This window comes from Equus przewalskii, chromosome 32 (assembly GCF_037783145.1).
Source record: "Equus przewalskii isolate Varuska chromosome 32, EquPr2, whole genome shotgun sequence".
Lineage (NCBI taxonomy): Eukaryota > Metazoa > Chordata > Mammalia > Perissodactyla > Equidae > Equus > Equus przewalskii.
Genome location: NC_091862.1, coordinates 20,586,492 through 20,609,928, shown reverse-complemented (window position 1 = coordinate 20,609,928; position 23,437 = coordinate 20,586,492). Strand labels below are relative to the sequence as shown.

Genomic DNA, 23,437 nt, shown 5'->3' with positions numbered 1-23,437 from the left:
TAGTACTGTGCCAAGGTACCTTATCTTTCCACAATTTTAAGTACTAAAGATACCTAGTAATATTCAGGAATACAACTGCATCAATTTGTTCAAAATGTTTCTGAATATTTATATAAAAAGAGCTTTTATAAAATGAATCTTACTTTACTCCATAACATCGTACATGCATTTCTAGGCAAAATATTCACTTGCCATCCCTGTTCATGTGTCTGCTGGTAAAAATATGGGCTACTTCCCCTTTTGCCCATACAGCAGCTCCCAGTCCTGAAGCACTGTCATCTTATTAGTCAAGCAACAACTGTTGTGGCCCCCTCTCATCTTTACAACTCAAAGTATAAAGCTACCTGGACACAGGTAACAAGCATGAATGGAGCAGGACAGGTCTAGGCACCCTACTGAAGCTCATCAACAGGCAGAGGTCTTGAGAAGACTAACGGTTAGAGAAGACTGAACACATGGTAAACAGCAGATGCTCTAGAAAGTGGAAGTGGATCTGAGTGCAGTACTCATCAGAGCTTCTGAGGCAAGGAGGGGAATGCCTTCCAGGGGGGCCGGATGCCTTCAAATTCTGTGGAAGCATGATTTCTCAGCTGACAATAGAAGTCACCACTGTTCAGCATGAACAGTATTTACTTGCTGTTCTGTCAATTTCCCTGCACGGAGTCAACCCCAAAAGTCAGTGAAGGCCTAGAGAGAGGCTACCAACAGACATCAGAGATGTCACTAGCCTCCCTTACAGTTCTCCATATTCACGAAACTACAAGAAGAATTGGGAGTTTTTGTTAAGCTTCAGTAGAACGAATTAGCTGAAAGATTCAATGGTGGCAGACAGCTTCCCTACTTCCCTTCTTTTTTTAAAGACTGGCACCTGAGCTAACATCTGTTGCCAATCTTCTTTTTTTCCCTTCTTCTCCCCAAAGCCCCCCAGTACATAGTTGTATATTCTAGTTGTGGGTCCTTCTGGTTATGCTATGTGCGATGCCACCTCAGCATGGCTTGATGAGTGGTACCATGTCCACGCCCAGGATCCGAACTGGCGAAACCCTGGGCTGCCAAAGTGGAGCACCCAAACTTAACCACTCAGCCATGGGGCCGGTCCCATCCTACTTCCCTTCTTAATCCCTACACAATTACGAGTCTAGTGGAACAACCTAAATGGATGGCTCCTACCTCCTGATAGTAACCATTTCTTAGTAATGGGCCAATTTTTCAATCAAAGGATCCATCAAGTACGTAATTAGTGTCTGCCATATGGCAGGTGCTGGGCTAGGCAGTACACATTTTGGTTCCCAGAGAGTCTCACTTCTCAAGGACTTAGTGCAGTCTAATGAAAGAAACTGACAATTCATCAGTGAATTTCACAACAGCATGGTGAGCGCTTTAGCCGGAGTCTAGAGAAGGGGTATATAATGGGGCACCACACCAACACTGAGTAGTGCGCCTCCCTGAAGGCTTCAGGGTGGGGCTCCAGAAAGCTTTCCTGAGGAAGTAAGTCTGAAGAGTAAGCAGGATCTAGCAAAGAGGTGAAGATCACAAGCTCCAGAGATGGTTCCCTAGGTCTGAGCCATCAACTAGTTGGACAAGTTACTTAACCTCTCCAACTTCAGTTTCTTCATCCATAAAATAGTGACAGTACATTAGATAAGTTAACAAAAGTAAAATGCTTATTAGCACGCTGTCTAGCATGTTACAAGTGCTCAAATGTAGGTATTAGAGACAGCACACTAAAGGCCGTAAGGTAAGAAAAAAACATCAGGCAACTAAGTAAATTAGCATGGCTGGAATATAAAGTGACAAGAGGAAATTGAAGGGTGAGTAGGACAAAATTATAAAAAGTCTCCAATGTTCCTTAAGAAGTCTGTCTGTATCCCATGGCAATGGATAAACATTTAAAGTTTTTAACCACTGCAGTGTAAGAACTCTATTTAAGAAAATATTTACCACTCTAGCTCTTCTGCAGAGAACATGTGGAGAGGGACCCAACTGGAAACAGAAACCCAGTAAGGAGGAGGCTATGGTGGTGATCCAGGAGAGAATGCAACGTGGGACAAGCTAGGGACAGGGCAGAGGACACAGCAAAGCAAACCTGAGAGGTGGGAAGGAGGGAGACTCCAAAGGACTCTGTAATTGTCTAGATACGGAAATAAAGGGGGAAACGGGACAACTCTAACTCCCAAATTCCCAGTTTAGGCAATCTGACAGATGATAATGCCACTTTCAGAGATTAAGAGAGGTAGAGAAATAGAGTAGGTTGGACACGTCAAGTTTAATGACGCTGTGAAATAATCAAGTAGAGACGTCCAGTAGATGCTTGTATATAATGGTTTGGAGTTCAGAGGAGAAAATGGCCAGGATACAGATGTATGAGTAATTTGCACGAATGATGGCAACTTAAATTCCAAGAGTAGATGAAATTTCCTGCAGGAAAGAGAATCCCCAGAAAATATTTCACCTCATTGCTCAATATGAGTGGTCAAGGACAAAAGAGGCCACACTCAGTGTCCCATCCCAAATGGGAGAAAGACACCAAATCATCCAGAAAACAAAAATACACACATATATGCAGCAAGAAGCAAAGCTTCTGCCACTGGAATTCCCTTTTGGAAAAAAAAATCATAAATAATTTTAGTGTGTTCATTTATTGGTCAAAGCCTCAGAGAACACAGAAGTAGATGTAGAATTCTGAAAAACAATGAGTAAAAGAAAGGGAAAATCTAATGGTGGTAAGAACAAAGTAGCCAGAAACTTGAACCCTGTACAACCAATGTAAAGTGTATCACATTTTTTTACACTTTATAAAATGCAAAGTTTCATATTATAAATGTTCTAAGGTGAAAAACATCTTCAATCAAAGATATCTGTAATGCCCTCTAGTTTCTACTGGACGATGCCTCAACTAGAAGGTGGGCAAAAGTGGGTATCACAGGAGAAATGGTGGAGCCAGGATTTGTTCCCAGATCTGCCTAAATCTCCAGCTCAGCTTCCAGTATGCAGTGCCCCCTTGTACTGTACCAATGCCAGAGTCCCCCCGACAACATTAAATCCTACTGCCCTCCTATGTTTCACTTCAGCCCGATGCATTTCTACATCCACCATTTATGTTCTCTATCTCCCAAACACTCCACTGGTCACTTACTGGTAGTAGTAGTCACAACTTTTTCTCATCTCTCCCTACTTAAGTTCTACCTGAAACAACCAAGTTCTAAGAAAGAAAGTGCTAAAAATGGAGAGAAACTGCCAATTGTAAGCAGTAAAAAACCTTCTCCTGGCTTCCTCCATTGCCCTATGGTGGAAATGTTTCAGACGGAGCCCAAATTCAGTGGTTAACATGGACTTGGACAAAGGAGTTGTTACAGAAGAACTGAATGCATACAGGACTACTCAACTGAAGAAATAGCAGTGGCCTCTGCCATATTAAATTAGAATCCAGTTCTAGGATGTCTGCAGTAAATATGAAATTATGACAAACAATTCTAACTATCTTAGTTTTTCATTAATTATCATTATTTTAAAAAATGGGTCATATCAAGTTTTAAGGATGGTCGATTTTTCAACATATTAATTTCATTAACTCAGCAACATTATTAAGCGCCTATTATATGTCAAATAAGGGGTTGATACAGTTAAGATTCAACTAACCTTTTCTTTAATCTGCCATGATGAATTTCCTTCTGGATACTTCCTTTTCCCCCACTGCAGTATGACCATTCCACGAGACTGAAGCAGACTGCCACACACATCCCTCATTAACCTGGATACACACGAGAGCTGGCATAAACTGAAGCCATCGAGAAAGCTTGCAATATGTTGTAGGACCTCAAAAGGAAGACTACTTAGATGGTCACTATGTAATCCCAACACACAGTTTCTAGCAGGCTCTACTAACACTGTAGACACACATGGCTGAACTCCAAATGACCTCAAATGGTGGTCATGTATAATCTTTGCTCCTTGTGTTGATGGACAAAATCTACGCTGAGAGTAGGTACAACCATAGTATGCTAAAGGGCACCTCTGTTCCATCCAGCCATTGAGTCCAGCATGAATGTCACCATGCACGTTCTTAAAATGTGAAGAAAATTCTTTCCTTCTAAACAATTGTCCACAAACAAATGTAAACATCGAACGCTGTTTGGGTTGGTACCTAGCGACACATTCCAATACTAAATCCAGCCCAAGTGTCTGAAAAGGACTTGGATTTGAAAGCTGTGGGTTGGCATGATCACAAGCTGAAGCTGAAGCAATTTCCCCAACCATTGTATTTGTAGCTAATATTGCAGATGGAAGGGAAAAAGTCTGAGTCCCAAAGTCAATGTGATAAACATCAACCATGCGACTATCAGATATACCCCTCCCCCCTGGAGAATCTCCCAGACAAAACAGCAACGCTGCTGTGATCAGGTCTATTCCTTGGAGGCCCATTGGATCTTCTGCAACTTCCAAATCTGATGTATCTACTGCTTTATCTTCCTTTGGTTTAGCCCAACTTGAATTAGAAAGAAATTTGAATGAAGGAGGATGACTGAAAGATAAGACATCCGCATTCCTCAAGTCCCCCAAGTCTGCTTTTCTCCCACACAGCTCTCCTTCATGCTCATCATCTGGCACGAGGCTGTGCTGGACTGTGCCATTAGGCAAAGCATTAGACGGTATTACTTCCCTAAATTGTGCTGCTACTGAAAGTGAACTGGAAGGTTTTGAAGTGCCATCTGATGCTACACATTCTCCATTTGTTAAGTTACTTTGTTCTGAATCACCATGTAAATTCTGGTTCTGGTCTAAGACCTGTGTACATATATTTTCCAGAGGAAAGCCATTACAAAGAGCAGAAGTGCCATAAGAACTAGTATTCAAGTCACATAATAAATCACTTGAACCATTTTGTTCAGACTGGGCATTCTGACTGATGTCGTTATGGTCAATTCCACCTACTGCTCCTATCTCATCCTCATAAAGGTGGTCCTGGTCTTTCAAGTTTCTATTCTGTAAGCTTTCTCTGGCATTTTGTTCTTCATTCATGTCATTTGGGGAAGCACAAAGACTCGAACTTAACATGCCAATGTCTCTTGTGGCGGTATTCAGGATATCTAAAGCAGCAGCCAAACTTCTGGTTGTTTCTACAGTAGCTTGATAAAGTGCACCATAAGATTCTTCATCAACAGACACCAAACCATTAGCATGTGGTATTTCTGGGATACTTGATTTAACTGAGATTTGTTCTCTAGGTTCTGATACTTTATCAGTCGCTTTTGACATCATGGTGGCTACTTTGAGAGATTCTAAAAGCATCCTTTGGTCTTGAAGGGCCAAGGCCATATCTAATTGCGCCACTTCATCGACATCTCTGCTTAGATTTTCATACGACTTCCGGTCTGCATAACTAACTGGCCACCGGTTCCACTCCATAGTACAGCACACCACACTTGCAGGACACGTTTCCAGATGTTCAGCAACTTTATTTCGAGCCATTGTAAATGGACATCCAAAGTCACTATTTAAGCAAGGCACTCGTTCAAAAGGACATAAAAGTCGATGTTCATCAGCTTTACAAGAATGGAAAACTGCTCCACAAACCAGTGGACAACCAATCAAGTCACAGGAAACCCCAGGCTCTGGTCGGGTCATACACCGTCTACTGACACAATTCACACAGTGCGAATGCTGCAGCTCCTCCTCCATAATGACGAGTCTGGCTCTAGTTGTTGAGATGGAAAAAAGATAAGAAGTTAGGCAAAAAGTGGTCGATTTTTAAAAACTGTTTCACAACACATTTCACAAGTTTATTTTACATATAATCAATCCATCTTGAAACAACTTAAGCATTTTAATTCAAGTAACAATTCAAAAGTTCATTTTTACATACCATATAGCAAAACACCTAAAAGGCCAAATGCTTCAAAATATGATACTTAAATTCTAGTACGTTGTGTAGTATACAAATTAATGCCTAAACAAGTCAATGCATATTTAACTTTTAGATTTCAGAGAATGCTTTAGCTTTTACCTTTTTAATTTCAACTAAACTGATTTTTTTTTTTTTGGAGGAAGATTAGCCCTAAGCTAACACCTGCCGCCAACCCTCCTTTTTTGCTGAGGAAGACTGGCCCTGAGCTCACATCCATGCCCATCTTCCTCTACTTTATATGTGGGACACCTACCACAGCATGGTTTGCCAAGCAGTGCCATGTCCACACCCAGGATCCCAACCAGCGAACACCAGGCCACCGAAGCAGAACATGCAAACTTAATCGCTGTGCCACCAGGCTGGGGCTCAACTAAACTGATTTTGATGTACCCTACATTGCAGAGATCTCATCATATTCCTAAGAGAATATTCTGAATTTCATGAATATACTAAACTAAAACTTCATTAGTTTTCTTTTTATTCCCTCTAAATATATGAATTCATTAACAATTTTGTCTATTGATCTCTCCTTCTACATATTCCTTAATAAATTCTACAAAAAAATCAACAGAGTAAGCCTTAATTAAAACATATAGGGAATTCACCCTAAAAATATAAGTTCTAGCTCCATTTCTGTGGCTGTGGGCAAATCACTTATGTTGGGGGCCACAGTTTCCACTCACTAAATACCTATTTATTAACTGCTACATACGAGGCACTGCGTCTGGTGTGGCAACATAAAGATTAGTAAGACATGGTGCCCCTCCCTCAAGGAGCTACAGCAGGAGGTCAGAGACAACAGTAAAAATCACGTCACATTATGTGATCAATGACAGAAGTAAAATGCGAACACAGAGAAGATAATGATCAGTATGGGTAGGGGCTAGAGAAGAACTCACAGGAGTCTTGAAACACGAGAAGTCTTAAGTCTAGGAAGGTAGGGACTGGAAAGGAAAAGAGGCATTCAATGCTGAAGTAACAGCAAATGCAAATGCAGAGAAGGAAGAACTGGCAAAACATGCTCAGGGAACCTCAAGTTTCCTAATAATGCGGGATCACAGGGTGAAATGCAAGGGAGCTGTGAGAGATGAGGCCCGACAGGAATCAGGCAAATCATGAAGACTGTGCTATCTGCCCCTCTAAGGAGTTCAGACTTCAGTTGGAAGTCACTGAGGATTTTAAGTAGAGAAATAGCATCCACATAGCTACATACAAATTCCATGAGGGGATTACAGACATCTAATGGTCTTTCCTGCTTTGATCAAGAAAAGTTTTATACAAAAATAAGAGAAAGCATCACCACATGTTGGTTTAATTAGAATCACTTGAGCCTATTCAGTGTCTTTTTTCCGTAATGTTTAACTGCTTTACTAGCTTGCTCCTATTAGCAGGGGAAGCTGACAGGACTATTTCATCTTTAAAAACCTAGAGAATAGAACAATATCCCCTTTTTGGTACTGTTCTTTTTTCCTGTTCAGTCAAGCTTTCAGAAGAAAAACAAAAAGCCCCTCTAACCTCGCCTACTCTCCAGCCCTCTAATCTGGCTTGTTTTCACCATCCCTCACTAAATCTGCTCTCCCGAGACCCTCAGTGCTAAATCCAACGGCACTCTTCCCAGACCTCATCTTCCACAGCCGAAACATCATCATGTTGACTCCTCTTTGAACTATTCTCTTTCCTTACTTTTCATGATGTCACATTTCCCCGGGTGTCCCCCTAACTCTCCTGTTATTCCTTCATCTTTTCTTCTATAATATTGCTCTTCGGGGATCCACGTGATTTCTTGCTCATTCTATACATTCTCCCTGAGTGTTCTCAATTTCTCATAAGCTTCAACGAGACCCATAGGCTGAAAACTCATCCACACCTCCTGCCCAGATCTCTCTTCCAGATTTCAGATCTCTGCAGCTACTTACTTACCATATATATCTCTACCTGTATATGGCACAGGCAACTCACCTCAACATTTCCTCAATTAAATAACATTATAGCAGATAATCACTGTCTGGATAAGAAGCCAATTCTTAGCCTATTTTCTCCACTTCAGTGCATAAAAGATTGCCAGCTGACATATTTTTTCCATAAATTCTATCTTGGTTCCAAGCGGCTAACGTAACCTAATTACTCCCCAAATTACTATTTCTTTTTCTCCAGTCCAGGCTTGATTTCTCTCAAACTAGAATAACAAAAGTCTATCTATTACTGACAGAGCTTTCGTTGATTAGAGAGGTTCTGGGTTGGTATTACAGTGCTTAACGGGGGGGGGAAAACTCACACATTTAACAACAAAACTCTATTTTTAAATTATGTTTAAAAAATTATGAGTTAATATTTTTGAGTGTTTAATCCCACAAATTTTATAGGTAAGGACAGAACATATGAATTAAAAGTAAACATGTTAAACGAGTCATAAGAGAAGAAATGGCAGACTAATGATGACAAACATTTGTAAATTAAGTAGATATTCAAAGAGAAACTTTAATAAGAATAGAGACAAATTTCACTGAGTGATTAGATTGTACAAACAGCTGTAGCTTTCTTATTTTGCAACAACCAGACTCACATACTGAAGGTTATAAGCTTGACTGTTACTAAGAGAGAAACCTAAAAATACAAGCAGTCCGACAGCAGTGACCACTGCCCTCAGAACTTGTAGGGAGACTTTATGTTACGTGCACATCACATGACCACACAAGGCAGAACACATCTCAAAAACATTACTTAATTCAAAAGCGTTTAAAATAGCAACTGTGACAAACAACTGAGTTAAATGCAAAACAGCAACAACTTTGAAAGGTAGAAGCAGAGGGCTCTCAAGCTTCAAAATAAGTAGCTTCTTTCACTTTATTCTGCTCTGAATAAGAAAAATATTTAAAAAAATAAAAATAAAAGCATCCACAGCAATGAGTCCCCAATATTACTCATTGAAGTCGACTAGAGCTAAGGAAAAGGGAACACTAATCATGGGCCTATTTTACCCTTCTTTACCTATTTCACGCCACTTAATCCTCACAACCCAGAGGACCTAGGTTCAGAGAGGCTAAGTGACTTACCCAAGGTCAGGTACCTAGTAAGTGGCAGAGCCAGGATTTAAATGTGTATCTGATCAATGCACACGGACAATAACAAACATGTTTACTTATAAAAGTTTAAGAAAATAAGGCAGCACTTCAGTGCCCGGTGATCCAATTTTAAGATGTTATTTGAGGAATGGAGATTACACAACTTTGCTTGTAGTTTATTCCAACACTTAATCACCCCTGTGGTCAAGAAACATTTTTTGGTCCTTTCTAGTTATAACAGCACATTACTTTGCTTTGAATATAAGTGTTTTAAATTATTTCAAAAATAATTTACATCTATAATGCTCAGTATAAATGTATGGAACAATATAAATTTAGCAATTCTCAAAACAGCTACACAAGGAAGCTTAATTCCATTTTATAACTAAATATATTAAGAAATAAGTTAAGAGAATGCACTAGACAATACCCAACGAGTATTCTAGGGAGAGAATCCTCAGCTTCAGAATTTACAACTTCCAAGTTCTAATCAAGATCGCTACTATCAAATATGCCTCACAAAGCATTTCACAATTGCTCATAAATCCTGTGAAACGGGTTGAAAACATCAATCCCCGATTTATCAGTTGCACAGTGACACAGCAGGCCCAGCAGAAAACATGTCGCTAAAACTGAGGCTTCAAATTCAAGATGAGCTTAATTTAAAACTCCTTAATATTAAGTTTTTTAAAAACTCTCTTGAGAAAGAACCTTAACATTCCAAATAACATCTCTATTAATTTACACTTCAAGTTGAGTGCCTGGAAAAGTTTCACTAGACTAGAAAATATCTGTAAATGATTAAATGCTTTACAGTATTTACACATAAAAATACAGTTGCAATTTTCTCTAACAGAAATTTACAGCCAACACATACCCTGTGGCTGACTAGCAATCCATAAAAATAATTTTAAGACATGACATTTCCTGATACAATGAAATAAGGGTTGTCATTTAGGCTATGTCTAGACATAAAGATACTGCCCTCAGAAAAGCATTTATTTTTCCAAATTCATTGCAATACATAAGGAGATAAATAAACAAAGCATTGCAAATTAGCACAACTTTAAAATATGTTAAGTCAAGTCGCCCAAAGTACTCAACACAGCTTGCTACCCCTGGCTGTTCTTAACGTCTGCCTCAGCCTCTGAGACACATACATATACATATATACACACACACACACACACGCACATGCATACAGGCATGCACGCGCACGTGTCCCTCTCTCTCCCTCCCCAACTGCTGCCTCAAATTTTTACGTCTCAGTTTAAGTGTTACTTCTCCACATACTCAAAGGCAAGGTGTGGATCCCATGTTATATTATGTGCTCATTACACACTGCATTTTTCCTTGGTAATACTAGTCACAAGTGTAAGTAAATTATCCTGTTTAATATCTACTTCCACAGGAAAATTATAAGCTCCATGAAGAAGGCAGGATGATCTTTGTTTCATTCATTCTCCTATTCTCTGTATTCAAAACTGTGCCTCAATTAGAGCCTCCTTTATTTTAAAAACATGAAGAAATGAAAGACTTATAATACAAGAAGCAACCCAATGAATCCCAAAGCAAGATTCTTGATTTCATAGAAAACTACATACTTCACAAAAAGATACCACCTTATAGATCTAGCAGGTACCAGACAATCAGATTGAGTCAAAATTACCTCCCTGTACCAGCTATAAAAAGTCAATAATGCTCAAATATTTACTGAGCAGCTAGGTCTTAAGTTCTAGGTATTATATATGAAGTAAGACAAATAGTCTATCAAAAAGCAAATCAAAGAAAATTAATTTCAATCTTCTACTGCTTTAAAATCTTTTTCTTCTTTTTTGAGGAAGATTAGCCCTGAGCTAACATCCCCCACCAATCCTCCTCTTTTTGCTGAGGAAGACTGGCCCCGAGATAACATCTGTACCCATCCTCCTCTGCTTTATATGTGGGATGCCTGCCACAGCATGGCTTGATAAGTGGTGTGTAGGTCCACGCCCAGGATCCCAAGTGGCAAACCCCAGGCACTTGAAGCAGAGTGTACAACCACCCACTACACCACTGGGCTGGCCCTTTAAAATCTTTAAAGTCGGAGGTACATAAATACACACACCTGCTGGCTACTGTGCTGATCAGGTGCACCCAATTTTAAAGACCACAATAAATCGACCACCTCAGTTGCTCATCTTATTTCACTGGTTTAAAAAGTGAAATGGGGAGTGGAAATCCACTGTCATTAAACCCTCAAGTCAAAGCACATGCCCTCCTAATGAGTCCAAAATGGCCAAATGGGTTACACTGTATACAGGCTTTATTAAATTCCGGTTCTTTTTATTTATAGAATGATAACCTAATTATACCGAAAATTTTTTCAAGTTTTTACCCCTTCCAGTTATGATACAATGAATACATCTTCCATTTCTAAATATGGTCATGAATAGCTTCTTCAAAGTGAAAGTCTAATTACCTGCAGTGTTCTCCACTAAAGAAGCAAATGAAATTATTATAGACTTACATCCAAAATTGAAATAACTATTAATAAATATTTACGACTCAGACCAGAACCTATTTGAATTGATAACTTAGATAAAAATAATCCACCCAAATGGCGGAACTCAGCTTATTAAGATGCACAGCATGGCATGGGGTAACGGGCTTCCAAGAAATCTCAGCTTTGTGACCTTGAGGCAATTACTCTGCTGTGAAAATAACCCAGAACTCTACAAAGCTTGGTTATAATTACGTGTGTGCCCAATAGGATACAAACATGTACTCCTCAGGAAACAGATGTATTTCACTCTACATGACAGCCACATTTACAGACACAAAGCTTTACATATAATTATTTTAATACCAGGTTATTTATACTCATAAAGATTATTAAAAGCAATCATATGAGGAACTATCTAATGGTAATATTACCTACCCCCCATCCCCCAAAAAGACACACTTTTTATAAAAGATTTTCAGACTGGGTTTTAATTGAGGTATTTATCTAGATACAATATAAAACTAGTTCAAGTCCAATCTCACTTATTTCATCAAACTGAACTTGAAATTACATTTTTATTAGCCTTTTGATTGAAGAATTTAACATCAAAGAATTCTACTAACACAATGTCATTCCACAGCATGTACTAACTCCTTTTAATGAAACAGGCTGTCACAGGAATTCAGTTGAAAGACTTATCCAAAACTATACAGAATAGCATAGATAGGGCTTATCTCATTAAAAGTTACATTTTAGTAACACTATATCAAACAGTAAACACATATTAACCAATGCCTATTTTGGTGACCTTAAAGAACCTAACTATATACATTATCTCCAAGTAGTATATTTTATTAGGATATTTTGTATTTTTTTCTTAAAAGTCTCCAATGCTAGACATGGAGAAATACTGGACTGAAATTAAACATCTAGTACACTTGGAATGCATCAAAGTTTGCCTATATCGGAAAGTCCAGTTCTCTGATAACACTCACAAGGCTCCACCCACTAACATTTCCACAATCACAAAAAAAGCTATGTCACTGCATCAAAGTACCAGATAAAAACAAATCCATTTAAAGTTAGCAAAACACCACGTTATCCCCAATTAAACCTCGGTAGTAAGAAACAGTGACTAAGCGTAATGAACAGTGATTCAGCGAAAACTGCATAGTGAAGAGCCGAACCCTTAGAAAAATCCTAAACGTACATGTTACTCTTGTCCTTTTGCGGCGTCCACAATTGGGCTGCTGCGGAAGACCTTAACGAACATGAGCAAATGCAAAATTTGTTAATGTAAATTTACTAGGTCTCTAAAGGGCACAACGCAGCACTGAAATGTAGCAAACGGAAATTAACATTTAGAAAGTTTGGGGTTTTGCATTTAAAGAGTCTTAAGTTAATCTACACTGATATCAGAATGGTCATAAAAAACTTCATCTTGGATCTGACTCAACAAAGTAATTACGGAATAAAAGGTCAAGTGCTTCCCAGGCATCTTTTATCTGGGACTGACGACACGGCTCAGCAAGACAAACAGGGAGACGAGGGACCGGGAACGGGGTACGAGAGCCACGGCGAACGCACACCGTTCCGTCGTCTGTCTATTCTCCCAACACTGACGTTAAAAACAGACGCAAAGGAGGTTCCCCGGAATTCAACGTCCAGCCGCGGCCCCTTCCGAGCGATGCGCTTCCACGGGACAGGACACGGTAACTCGGAACCGGGCATGCCCCCCAGGTCCGGAAAATCCCGACGCACCCCTTGAACAGGCCCGAGGCGGCCACGAAGATCCCGACTTCCATGAATGGACAAGTCGCCAGCTCGCCCGTCCGAGGGGCCGGCTGAGGATGCCTCCAGCCCCACTCGACCCGTGGTCCCCAACAACGCCGGCTTCCAAAGGCAAAGGGAAGGGCGGCCGGGCTCTCGAGGCTCCCCCAAGTCCAACTCCTGCCTCGCCCTCCCCGCACACACCCGCCAGCCGGGGCGCCATTTGCTGACCGCCCGGCCGGAGCCCCGGCGCGGACGCCCTCCCGGCGCCGCAGGCCCGCGGGCCCGGTCCGCTGCGCCCCGGCCGCCGCCCCGCGGGCGCCCACACTCACCGGCCGGCGCGGCCGGACCGCGGCCCAGGCCCTGGCTGCCGTGGCCGCCGTGCCCGGCTGCCCGCGCTGTCCGCCGCCGGCGCCCTGCACCCCGCGCAGTCGGCCGCTGTCCGGCGCCGCCGCCTTTTCTCTCCTCCGCCTCCGCCTCCAGCTCTCCGGCCTCCGCCCCGGGCAGCCGCCCTCCTCGCGCCGCCCCGCCCCGCCCCGCTCGGCGCCGCCCCGCCCACCCGGCCCGCCTGGCCTCGCCTCGCCTCGCCTCGCCTCTCCTCGCTGGCGGCGGTAAGCACGGCGGGGGCGCGCACGCCGAGCCCGACGGAGACGCGCACGCCGAGCCCGACGGAGACGCGCACGCCGAGTCCGGCGGGCACGCGCACGCCGCTCACGGGCCCCAGAAGTGACGTGGCTGAGAGTCCGGCGTGCGGTGCTCTGTGCTCCGTGCGTCCTGCGAGGTGGCTTCCCCTGGGCTCTCGGTGGCCGTCCCACGGCCGCGCCGCCGAATCCTGTTGGGTTTTAGAAGCGTGTATTCGGAGAGGAATCCGAGACCCGTAGCTTTGGCACTGAGGAAACAGGCCCAGGTCGAGCGACTTGTCTGCGCCCTGGATTGGAGGAGGCGCAGCGCTCGTCCCGTTCGGTCCTATTTAGGAGGAAGCCCGGTGACTCCCGCTGGGGCTTTGATGGGCGCCGCCGCCCCTCCGTCCCCGCTGACTCCGTGCGCCCGAGTCCCGCGATTGGCGCCCGCACCCGGTGGGTCCGCCTCGGGGGACCGAGCTCAGCCCGGGATGCGGGCGGCGGGGAGCCCCCGAGCTCCGCTCCTGGGAGGCGCTGGAGCCTTCACACAGCCCGCGCCAGCCCCTCAGTCTAGCCGAAAGGTGGCTTGAAGCCGCTTTTGCAGGATACTTTACATAGGACGAGGATTGAAGAAATGTCCCACGGCAATTTCAAAGAATTGGGACCCCGATGCTACCACCAAGCCTTGGTCTAAGGCCGAGGACAGAAGGGACAGATTCAAAGTGCTGGGTGGTGGGTGGCCCTCCTCTCACCCCACCCCAATGTCCATCCTGCGGGCTCCTGTCCAGTCCTAGCTCACAAGACAACTGTGATAATGAGAAGATACCTGTAATCCTGGCCTTGAGGGCGGAGACAGGAAAACACTGTTGTCATCTTTTTTTGTGGCTAAATTTTTGCCCTCAACTCGTGTCTTGGGAAAGACAAATCACATATAGCTTGCCATCCTGCAGAGAAATCACTCTCAGGCTTTAGATTTTTAAAGACCAGTTGAAAAAAAAAAAGCTGAAGAAGGAACTTACATTACTAGTTTTTTATTGTGCTAAGGCAGTAAAAATTTCATCACTCATATTAGTGCCTCATTTCGTAAATCAAAGGAGAGTTTAACACCAATTATTAGCAAGGACATAATCACAGAGTAAAGATCAGTTCTTTATTTTGGTGAGGAAGGGTGGTCCTGAGCTAACAGCTGTTGCCAATCTTCCTCTTTTAGCTGAGGAAGATTTTCGCTGAGCTAACATCTGTGCCGATCTTCCTCTCCCTTGTGTGGGATGCCGCCACAGCGAAGAGGTGCAGGATTCGAGCGTGTGAACTTAACCACCATGCCTCCGGGCCAGCCCCAAAGGGTCAGTTCTTTAAATGAGTAAGTTAAGCTTTGAAAAATTCACTCTGTTTTTCTTATTTTGTTTAATTTGGCTGCAACTGGACCCTGGTCCTCAGTCCAGAGTTTGAAAGCCACTGTCCAGAAAACTAGTTAGAAGGGATAGTGAGGCAGGCAGGATGAGCTGGTGGGACGGAACGTGGCTGCTGCTGCACTCTTGTCCTACTCTGCTCACTGTCCTGGACTGTCACAGGTCTTCCCTTGCCTCAGTTGCCCTCCTGAAAAATGAAGGGGCTGGAAGAGATGCTCTCTGTAGCCCCTGCAGCTTTAAAATCTCATTATTCCACAGTTGGACTTATTGAAATCTGGGGCTTTCCTCTTCACTAAGTCACATAGCTGGCCCTAGGTCACTCCCACTCCCTCAAGCTGAGTCATTCAGGCTGTAAACCTCACAGTTGTCTTTGCCCTCTGCATCTCCATAATTTTCCATGCCCTGGCAATCAAAAAAAAAAAAAAAAAAAGCCTTTCTTCCTGTCTTCCACATTCTTTCCATCCTAGCTACCATCCTAGGCAAATTTGGATTTCCGCGGTTGCCTTATCGGTCTTTTCTCCTTGAGTGCTTCCCACCTCAAACCCACCACCAACACAGCTCTTCCTAAGACATCCATTTCAGGTATCTTTTGACGGCTGTCTAATACCCATTAGGTCAAGTCTCAACTGTCTTCAATTGCTCCAAGTAAATCTTTCACTCTGGCCTGATTAGTTTCCTTCTTTTCTCCACCAAATATTATACACGGTCCAATTGCAAGTCTCCTGTGCTCGTAAAATGATAATGCCTGAAGCTCCTCCCTCTTAACTGTGCAGCTCTAACTCCACGTCCACCGTGAGGGGCTCCTCTAGCACGTGCTGTCTGTTTTCAGCTCTTTGACGTCACCTTATGACATGTCACCTGTCTCACAAATCCACATCACCTTGCGGATTACCTCCAAGCCCACGGGAGCATGCTTTGCAGTGCGTTTGTGTCTTCCCCTTGGTACCTAGTACACCTCTGTGTATATTGTAGATGCTTAGTGAATATTTGTCACTTCAAAAATAGGGTGAATAATTCTCTCACTTCATCCCAGCCCCATTTTCATTTTCTGTCCTATATTCTAACTCCTCAGAGAACCTTCTCTTGGTGCCTTTTCAAGGAAATGTATCTAAAACTTCAGTGGCAAGCAGAGAGAATGCCAGGAATCATGTTTCCTCAAACATGATGTCCTCTCTAGTATACAAGTATTGGACACAAATTTCTAGAGCAAAGCTATCATCTGTGTGGCTTAACCACCCAGAGGAGTGACAGGGACCCTGGGAATTTAAAAGAAAAAGGGAAGAAAGGGCTGTTTGCCCTACCTACTGCCTTAAAAAAGAGGGCCTTGCATCTCCTCCAATGACACTTTGCAGGCCGCCTCACACAGGCGTAGACAGGACATAGCTCCTAGTGGCTTTTTCTAGAAGCCATTTTCAATTTGGGGAAGGTGTAAGAGCCCTATTACCACAAACAGAAGTACAAAGCGTAGACACAGGACTAGATTGTAGGAGAGAGAAATTGTCAGAGAAAGCAAATGCAGTTAATAAAGCTAATTCTACAACCAGACAAATTGCTCTTTCCTTTGTTCAATGTCAGGGCAAATAGCATCAGGGTACAAGCAGGTTTTCTTTCCCAATTAGATCAGCCTACACTCAGGTAGCCCAGGGACCCAGGCAACAGATAAGTTAGGACTAAAGTTTAAGTCATGGGCTAATTAAGGAAAGCATCATTGGCCAGAAACCAGTGTGAGAGAGTGGGGGCTGATTTGCAGCTGTGAAATCATGGGGCTATCGGAATTACCAGCTGGGATGCGGTGGGAAATACCATTCCTCTTTTATAATAGGCTCCTAGGGAATTACAAGAGAGAAAGCGTCAGTTTGAATCACCTAATTGCCTGGGTTTAGAATCTAATAGCTGTTATTATATTGCCTATATATGTTTATTTGAAGTATGAAGAATATGACAATTAACATACAATTATATGGTAATTTAGAAACAACCCGCAAAGGATAATGTTCATAACCCCAAATCAACCTTGCAATTTTATATAAATAATCAAGGGAATTTGAACCAAGGCAGCTTGGAATGTTGGGAAAAGTAGAAGACCTAGATTTGTTCCTGTACACCACAGACTTGCTCTAGGACATTGTTGAAATTATCTATCGTGTGCATTTCAGTGTTTCACAATTTGAGTTATTATAATTAGATGTATTAATATGGTTCTTAGCATACCAGATATATGTCCGTTGACCAAATAAAGGAACAAATGAATAATTTTATTCCCAAAAAGGCTGTTGAGAGCCGCCAAGGCATTGTATTTCTATTTCAGGTAGCTACCATTAGGTGGAACTAGTGTGCGCGTGAGCAGATAAGCAGGCAGCTTCCCTCAGGTGGGAGTCATACAGATGTAGTCTTAATTGCCTACAAATGTGTATGTAACTTTGTTAAGCTAGCAGCCCTTTTGGGGAGTAATACTTAATTTCTGTGTATAAATTTTACACTTTTCAAAGAAATTTGATATAGATTAGATACCTGGGAGAAACCACTTTTAGTTTATCCCATAAATGAGCTGACTGTTCAGTTCTCAGGCCTGCCGTACTCTCTGTTCAGTTGCGGTGATAGCAAAGTCGAATGCTTACAGCTGAATGCCACACTGGTAACAAGAAGTCGGCCCAAAGGGAGTTGCTGAAATCAGACAAGCACATTGTTACTAAATTGTCCCTTAGCTCTAGTCAATAGCTATTACCATCTTAAAATGGAGGGAATAGTGTTACCATACTTTCTGATTGTTTTTTTTAAAGCTCCTGGAAATCTAGATAACTGTGTTAAAGCCACATAACGTTGTTTTCAAATTTTTTGAAAACCTGTATGGGGAAAAAAATCAACAACCACAAAAAAGCCCACGTCTTCACCAACCCTTGTTTTAGTGTCTCATCCAAAAGGTAATAAAACAGACAGACATACTTGTTTCTATAGGTAGCCTGGTTTCCAAACCATTTGAGTCTCACTTTCCTCTTGAGCTAGATTTCCTGTGTTCACATGCCAGCTTAATTGTCTATGAGTTGTTAATCCTCAGTTAAATGCTATAGATTGAATGTTTGTGTCATCCCAAAATTCATATGTTGAAACCTAATCCCCAAGGTCATGGTATTAGGAGATGGGGCCCTTAAGTAGATGGTTAAGTCGTGAAGACAGAGCCCTTGTGAATGGGATTAGTTGTTCTTATAAAGGAGACCCCACAGGGATCCCTTGCCTCTTCTCCCATGTGAGATTATAGAGAAGCAAGCTCTCACCAGATGCTGAATCTGCCAGCGCCATGATCTTGTACTTCCCAGCCTCCAGAACTGTGAGAAATAAATGTTTGCTATTGGGGGCCATCCCCGTGGCCGAGTGGTTAAGTTCACACACTCTGCTTTGGCAGCCCAGGGTTTCACCAATTCAAATCCTGGGTGTGGACCTGGCACTGCTCACCAAGCCATGCTGGTGGCCTCCCACATGCCACAACTAGAAGGACCCACAACTGAAAATATACAATTATGTACTGAGGGGCTTTGGGGAGAAGAAAAAAAAATGTTTGTTATTTATAAGCCACTCGGTCTCTGGTATTTTATTATAGCAGCCCAAAAGGGCTAAGACAGTGTCACTTAACCTCTCGCTATGTGGCGCACACACTCCAAGATAGCCCCTAAGGACCCATGTCTCCTAGTATGCACACATTTGTGTTTTCTCCTCTCCTTGTAACTTGCTTCTAGCAAATAGAATATGTCAAATGTGTTGGGCTATCTCTTCCACAATTAGGTTACAAAAGATTGTGACTTTTGTCTTGATGGCAGTTTCCCTTGCTGACCTTGATGAAACAAGTCATCATGTTGGGGAGGCCCATGGAGCATGAAACTGAGGGTGTCCACTGGACAACACCAGCTGGGCATCCTCAATTCAATGTCTCAAAAGAACTGAATCTTGCCAACAACCATGTACATGAGATTAGAAGTGGATCCTTTCCCAGTTGGGCCTCCAGATGTGACCTGAGCCCTAGCCTACACCTTGATTGCAGCCATGTGAGAGACTGAAACCGAGGCCCCACTAAGCCATGCCCCCACCCATAGAAAATGTGGCATAATAAATGTTAGTTGTTTTAAGCCACTCAATTTGTTGTCATTTGTTGCATAGCAATAGATAACTAATATACCACAGCTTACTTTTCTCATCTCTAAAATGGGAAAGATAATAGCACTGCCCACTCACCCCCCAACACAGGCTATTGTGAGGTTTAAATGAGTTCCTCGTGTAAAGTGCTCAGAACAATGCCAGGCACATGAGCACTTAGTAGTGTTGGGCGTCTTGTCCGCAGGCAGATCCCAGAAGTGAAGTCACACATCTTAGCAAGGAAGGTGCAGTAGGCAGCTGAGAGACCTGTTTCAGTGCTGCTTCAGGCCCAAGTGACAAATTGTGACATCGTGTTGGGCAGAGGGGAATTTGTTCCCATTTCTGTACTACCATGGGCAACTTTGCTGCAGAGCCTAACAGAGCTGAGGGGTACATATGGAAGCCAGGAGGAATGTCCTCACAGAGGGCAGAGGTTCAGCCTCTCCCTTGAGGCACTGGGCAATGAGGAAGACGCCAAAGCAGAAGATCATGAGTGGATTTATTCCTGAGCACATGTGACAAACTCCCTGGGAAAATCCAGAAACAGCTGAGTCAGCCTGTGAGACGAGGCTCTGAAGGGTAGTGGGTCCTGACACTAAGATTTGTAGCTGAATTCTTCCATTAAGCCTTGTAGTATCAACATGGTAACCCCAAATGGCCCAGAGGCAAGGTCTGTTGTCTATCTTGTTTATTCCTGTATCCTCAGGACCCAGGGGAGTAGGATATAGTTAAATGTTTGCTAAACGACATTTGTGTTACCGCAAGAATTGTGAGTTATTACTTCATACTTTGAGATGGCAGCACAGTTTTCTTCAACAGACCTTTCTCTTGCCTGACCTTACACTTTGATAATAAAGGAAAGAGGATGCTTAATGACATTGCGCTAGAACCTCACCTGCCCACAGCTACCTTGGCACATTTCACGGGCAAACTGGTCCTGAAAGTAATGGGTTATCTTTCACTCCAGTGAAATATCTGAGGCGACAAGCTAAGTTAATTTGTTGTGCTAAGACAGAATATTTCCTGAATAAATACATTAACCAGCATTACTTCCATTTCTCTTTAGTTATACAAACAATTCAGGTTGTGTTCAGAACATGGAAGATGGAGTTGGAGAAAAGAGATATGTGTCAGCAAAGCAATAATTATGAGTTGACATTAATGATCACTCGATGTAGGTCAATTCGTTGCATTCTGAAAGACTCTATCACATAAATCTCGAAAGTGAAAATGCAGACTGAGAGGAATTTTCCCATTAAAAGAAGAATTAGGTCTTATAGAGCATGGATGAGAGAATGGTAAGACCTAGAAAGCGAGAGTGGGCCTTTCTAATTCTCTCCTCCAGGATACAAAGGATTACAGGCTGAGAGTGCTCTCCATTCCCTATCAGCTTACAAAGCTGAAGCTAGTGTCTGGCAAATGGCCCCCTGGTTCCTCTCCGGACTGACTCTCCCTTGAAGAAAACAAAACTCTAGGAAAGATATGTGTCTTTCTGCCCTTTCCCTCAAGGTTGGGAGGTCTGAGCTCTAATCACCTGTGTGAAAGACAGGTCTTCTGGGTGGAACACAAAATTACCAGTGTGCTCCTCCTCTGATTATGAGGTCTTCTAGAATCACCTATTAAAAGACAGATCACCCTGGACTAGGCAGGACGTTATTTAGAAGGGTTATGGACAGTTGGTAGCAGAAGAAGATCTGAAGCATGAGAATGGGAGATTCTCAAGGCCTCAGGATGGCAAAAGGATTGCACGTGGAGGTAGAGACCTCCAAATTGAACTCTGGAAGTTCACCTCCTATCTGTTCCACCTGTGGACTCTGATGAGAAGCTAAATCTCCCACCCAGCCATCTAGGTCTAGCTCGGCGTCTGTTTCTTTTTCTCATAAGAATTGCGCATTAAGGGGTGGTACAGTCAGAACTGCACAGGATGCAATTCTGACATCAACATCCTCAATTTGCCTTGATATTCTCGGGAAAATTTTTCTCCATGTAGAAGTTTTATTGAGTTTTTGGACACAAATGAAGAACAAAAGTCAATTGCCCTTGATATTTTCACAGAAATTCTGGAGCTGGCTTCCCTGACATTTTATGTTCCCCAAGGCATTATGACTTTTCATATCACCCATATTTTCTAAGTAGGAAGGACAAGTAAAATCAATTTCTGGGCCAGGACTCAAGTCTAGGATCTGACTCCCGCACACTTTGACTTAATTAACAAGATATTGAAAACAAACACACTCATACAAAAACTAAATTAATGCTAAATTGACTTGTAGTTCACTTATCAGATGCTTAATTTCATTTCCAGCTTGAAATGGAAAGATCTAAGGCAGGTCCACATTGGTCATTCTTTAAGGCCTATGTCACCACAACACAAAACCTTATCATCTCTTTCAGTTGCCTAATCTGTCCCCAAGTCTCTTTGAAACATTCCAGAGTTGATTGAACTGACCACACCCTGATTCTGCAATGACCGCTGCTCAGCGTATATTATGCAGAGAAATACGATGAACAACATATGTTTCTATTTCTTCCCTTCCTTAGTGAGGCCACACAATAATGTTCCTTGGAGAAATAGAACTGCCTGATGCCTCAGCCCTGGAATAACTTTCAGTTGCTTCCCACATTTGGTAAGATGCTTTTAATGTTTGTGAAATAGGGGAAAGCAGGCTTCAGAAAGAGACAGAACGCAAACGGAACTTTTCAGGGCTGGCCTTAATGAAAAGTACATCAGAGTAAATGTACCTGATCTAATTGTTGCAGGAGCTCATGGTCAGGAAGGCCCTGACTTGGCGTGATATGAACAGCAACACCAAAGCATCCTTTTGAGTTGACCTAAGATGTCTGAAAAAATAGGGATCTCAGGATCAGGGATAAGGGGTGGATAATAAGTGAATTGACAGGGGGCTGGCCCAGTAGCACAGTGGTTAAGCTCGTGCACTCTACTTCAGTGGCCTGGGGTTTGTGGGTTTGGATCTCAGGCACAAACATACATACCACTCATTAAGCCATGCTTTGGCAGTATCCCCATACAAAAAAAAAAAAAAAAAAATAGGCGAAGATTGGCACAGATGTTAGCTCAGTGAAAATCTTCCTTAAGCAAAAAAGGCAAGATTGGCAGCAGATATTAGCTCGGGGCCAATCTTCCTCACCAAAAAAATAAATAAATAAAAGAATTGATGGAGAGGGGAGCTGGTCAAGAAAATCCTTTTATTCCCTATGGGCCCCCAAGGCATAAGCAAACCTGTGAATACCCACAACTTCCTGCCTCAGCCAGACTTTGCTTCGGTAGGAGTATGTGCCCTGAGCCGGAAGGGATGGGACTGTCCCACACAACAGGTGAGGAAACATATTCTTACTTTCCATTCCTGTGCTCTGTCTTCCACCCTTGAAGTCCTGGCTTGGACACTGTGGTTTGCTGCCTTGTTTTCAATAGCAGAGGCAAGTCCTTCCCCTAAAACTCACAGGAGTCCATTTTGATAAGTACAATTGAACTGGCCTAATTTTTAAGTGAAGAGTACCTTACATTTGCATAAAACATTTAAAACTATTTAAAACCATTTTTAACCAATTATTGTAGCTTCACTGTCGATCTTGTGAGTTACTCAAGTTACTTAGCATTTGAGGAAATAGGGACAAAGAGCATTTTTTTTTTAATGAACTTTTTAAAAAAAATCTTCTAGTATATATTTTTTTTAAGTTATGCTTTTTGGAGAAGAAGATTGGCCCTGAGCTAACATCTGTTGCCAATCTTCCTTTTTTGTTTTCTCCCTAAAGCCCCAGCACATAGTTGCATATCCTGGTCATTCTGGTTCTTGTATGTGGGATGCCAGCACAGCATGGCTTGATGAGCGCTGCATACGTCAGTGCCCAGGATCTGAACCAGTGAACCCTGGGCCGCCAAAGCAGAGTGTGCAAACTTAACCTCTAGACCATGGGGCCGACCCCACAAAGAGCATTTAAGTGAGCCCTACTCTGGGCCGCACAACCAAGAACGGGAACTAGAGCTGGGATCTCCTGATTCTGCCTTGGCTCACTTTCAGGAAGAATATGAGCAAACAAGT

At 42.7% G+C, this 23,437-nt stretch overlaps 1 protein-coding gene across 2 annotated transcripts in view; it reads right to left on the bottom strand.

Moving 5' to 3' along the window:
- FBXO30 (F-box protein 30) overlaps positions 1–13,718 on the bottom strand; it is a 28,247-nt gene extending 14,529 nt beyond the window's left edge. For both annotated transcript variants that reach the window (XM_070602723.1, XM_070602722.1), the window contains exons 1-2: positions 13,555–13,718; positions 3,640–5,695 (exon numbers count right to left, since the gene is read on the bottom strand). In XM_070602723.1, the coding sequence (XP_070458824.1) occupies positions 3,640–5,679 (2,040 nt within the window). In that variant the 5' untranslated portion in view covers positions 5,680–5,695; positions 13,555–13,718. The remainder of the gene's footprint in view (positions 1–3,639; positions 5,696–13,554) is intronic.
- Positions 13,719–23,437: the final 9,719 nt, after the last annotated feature.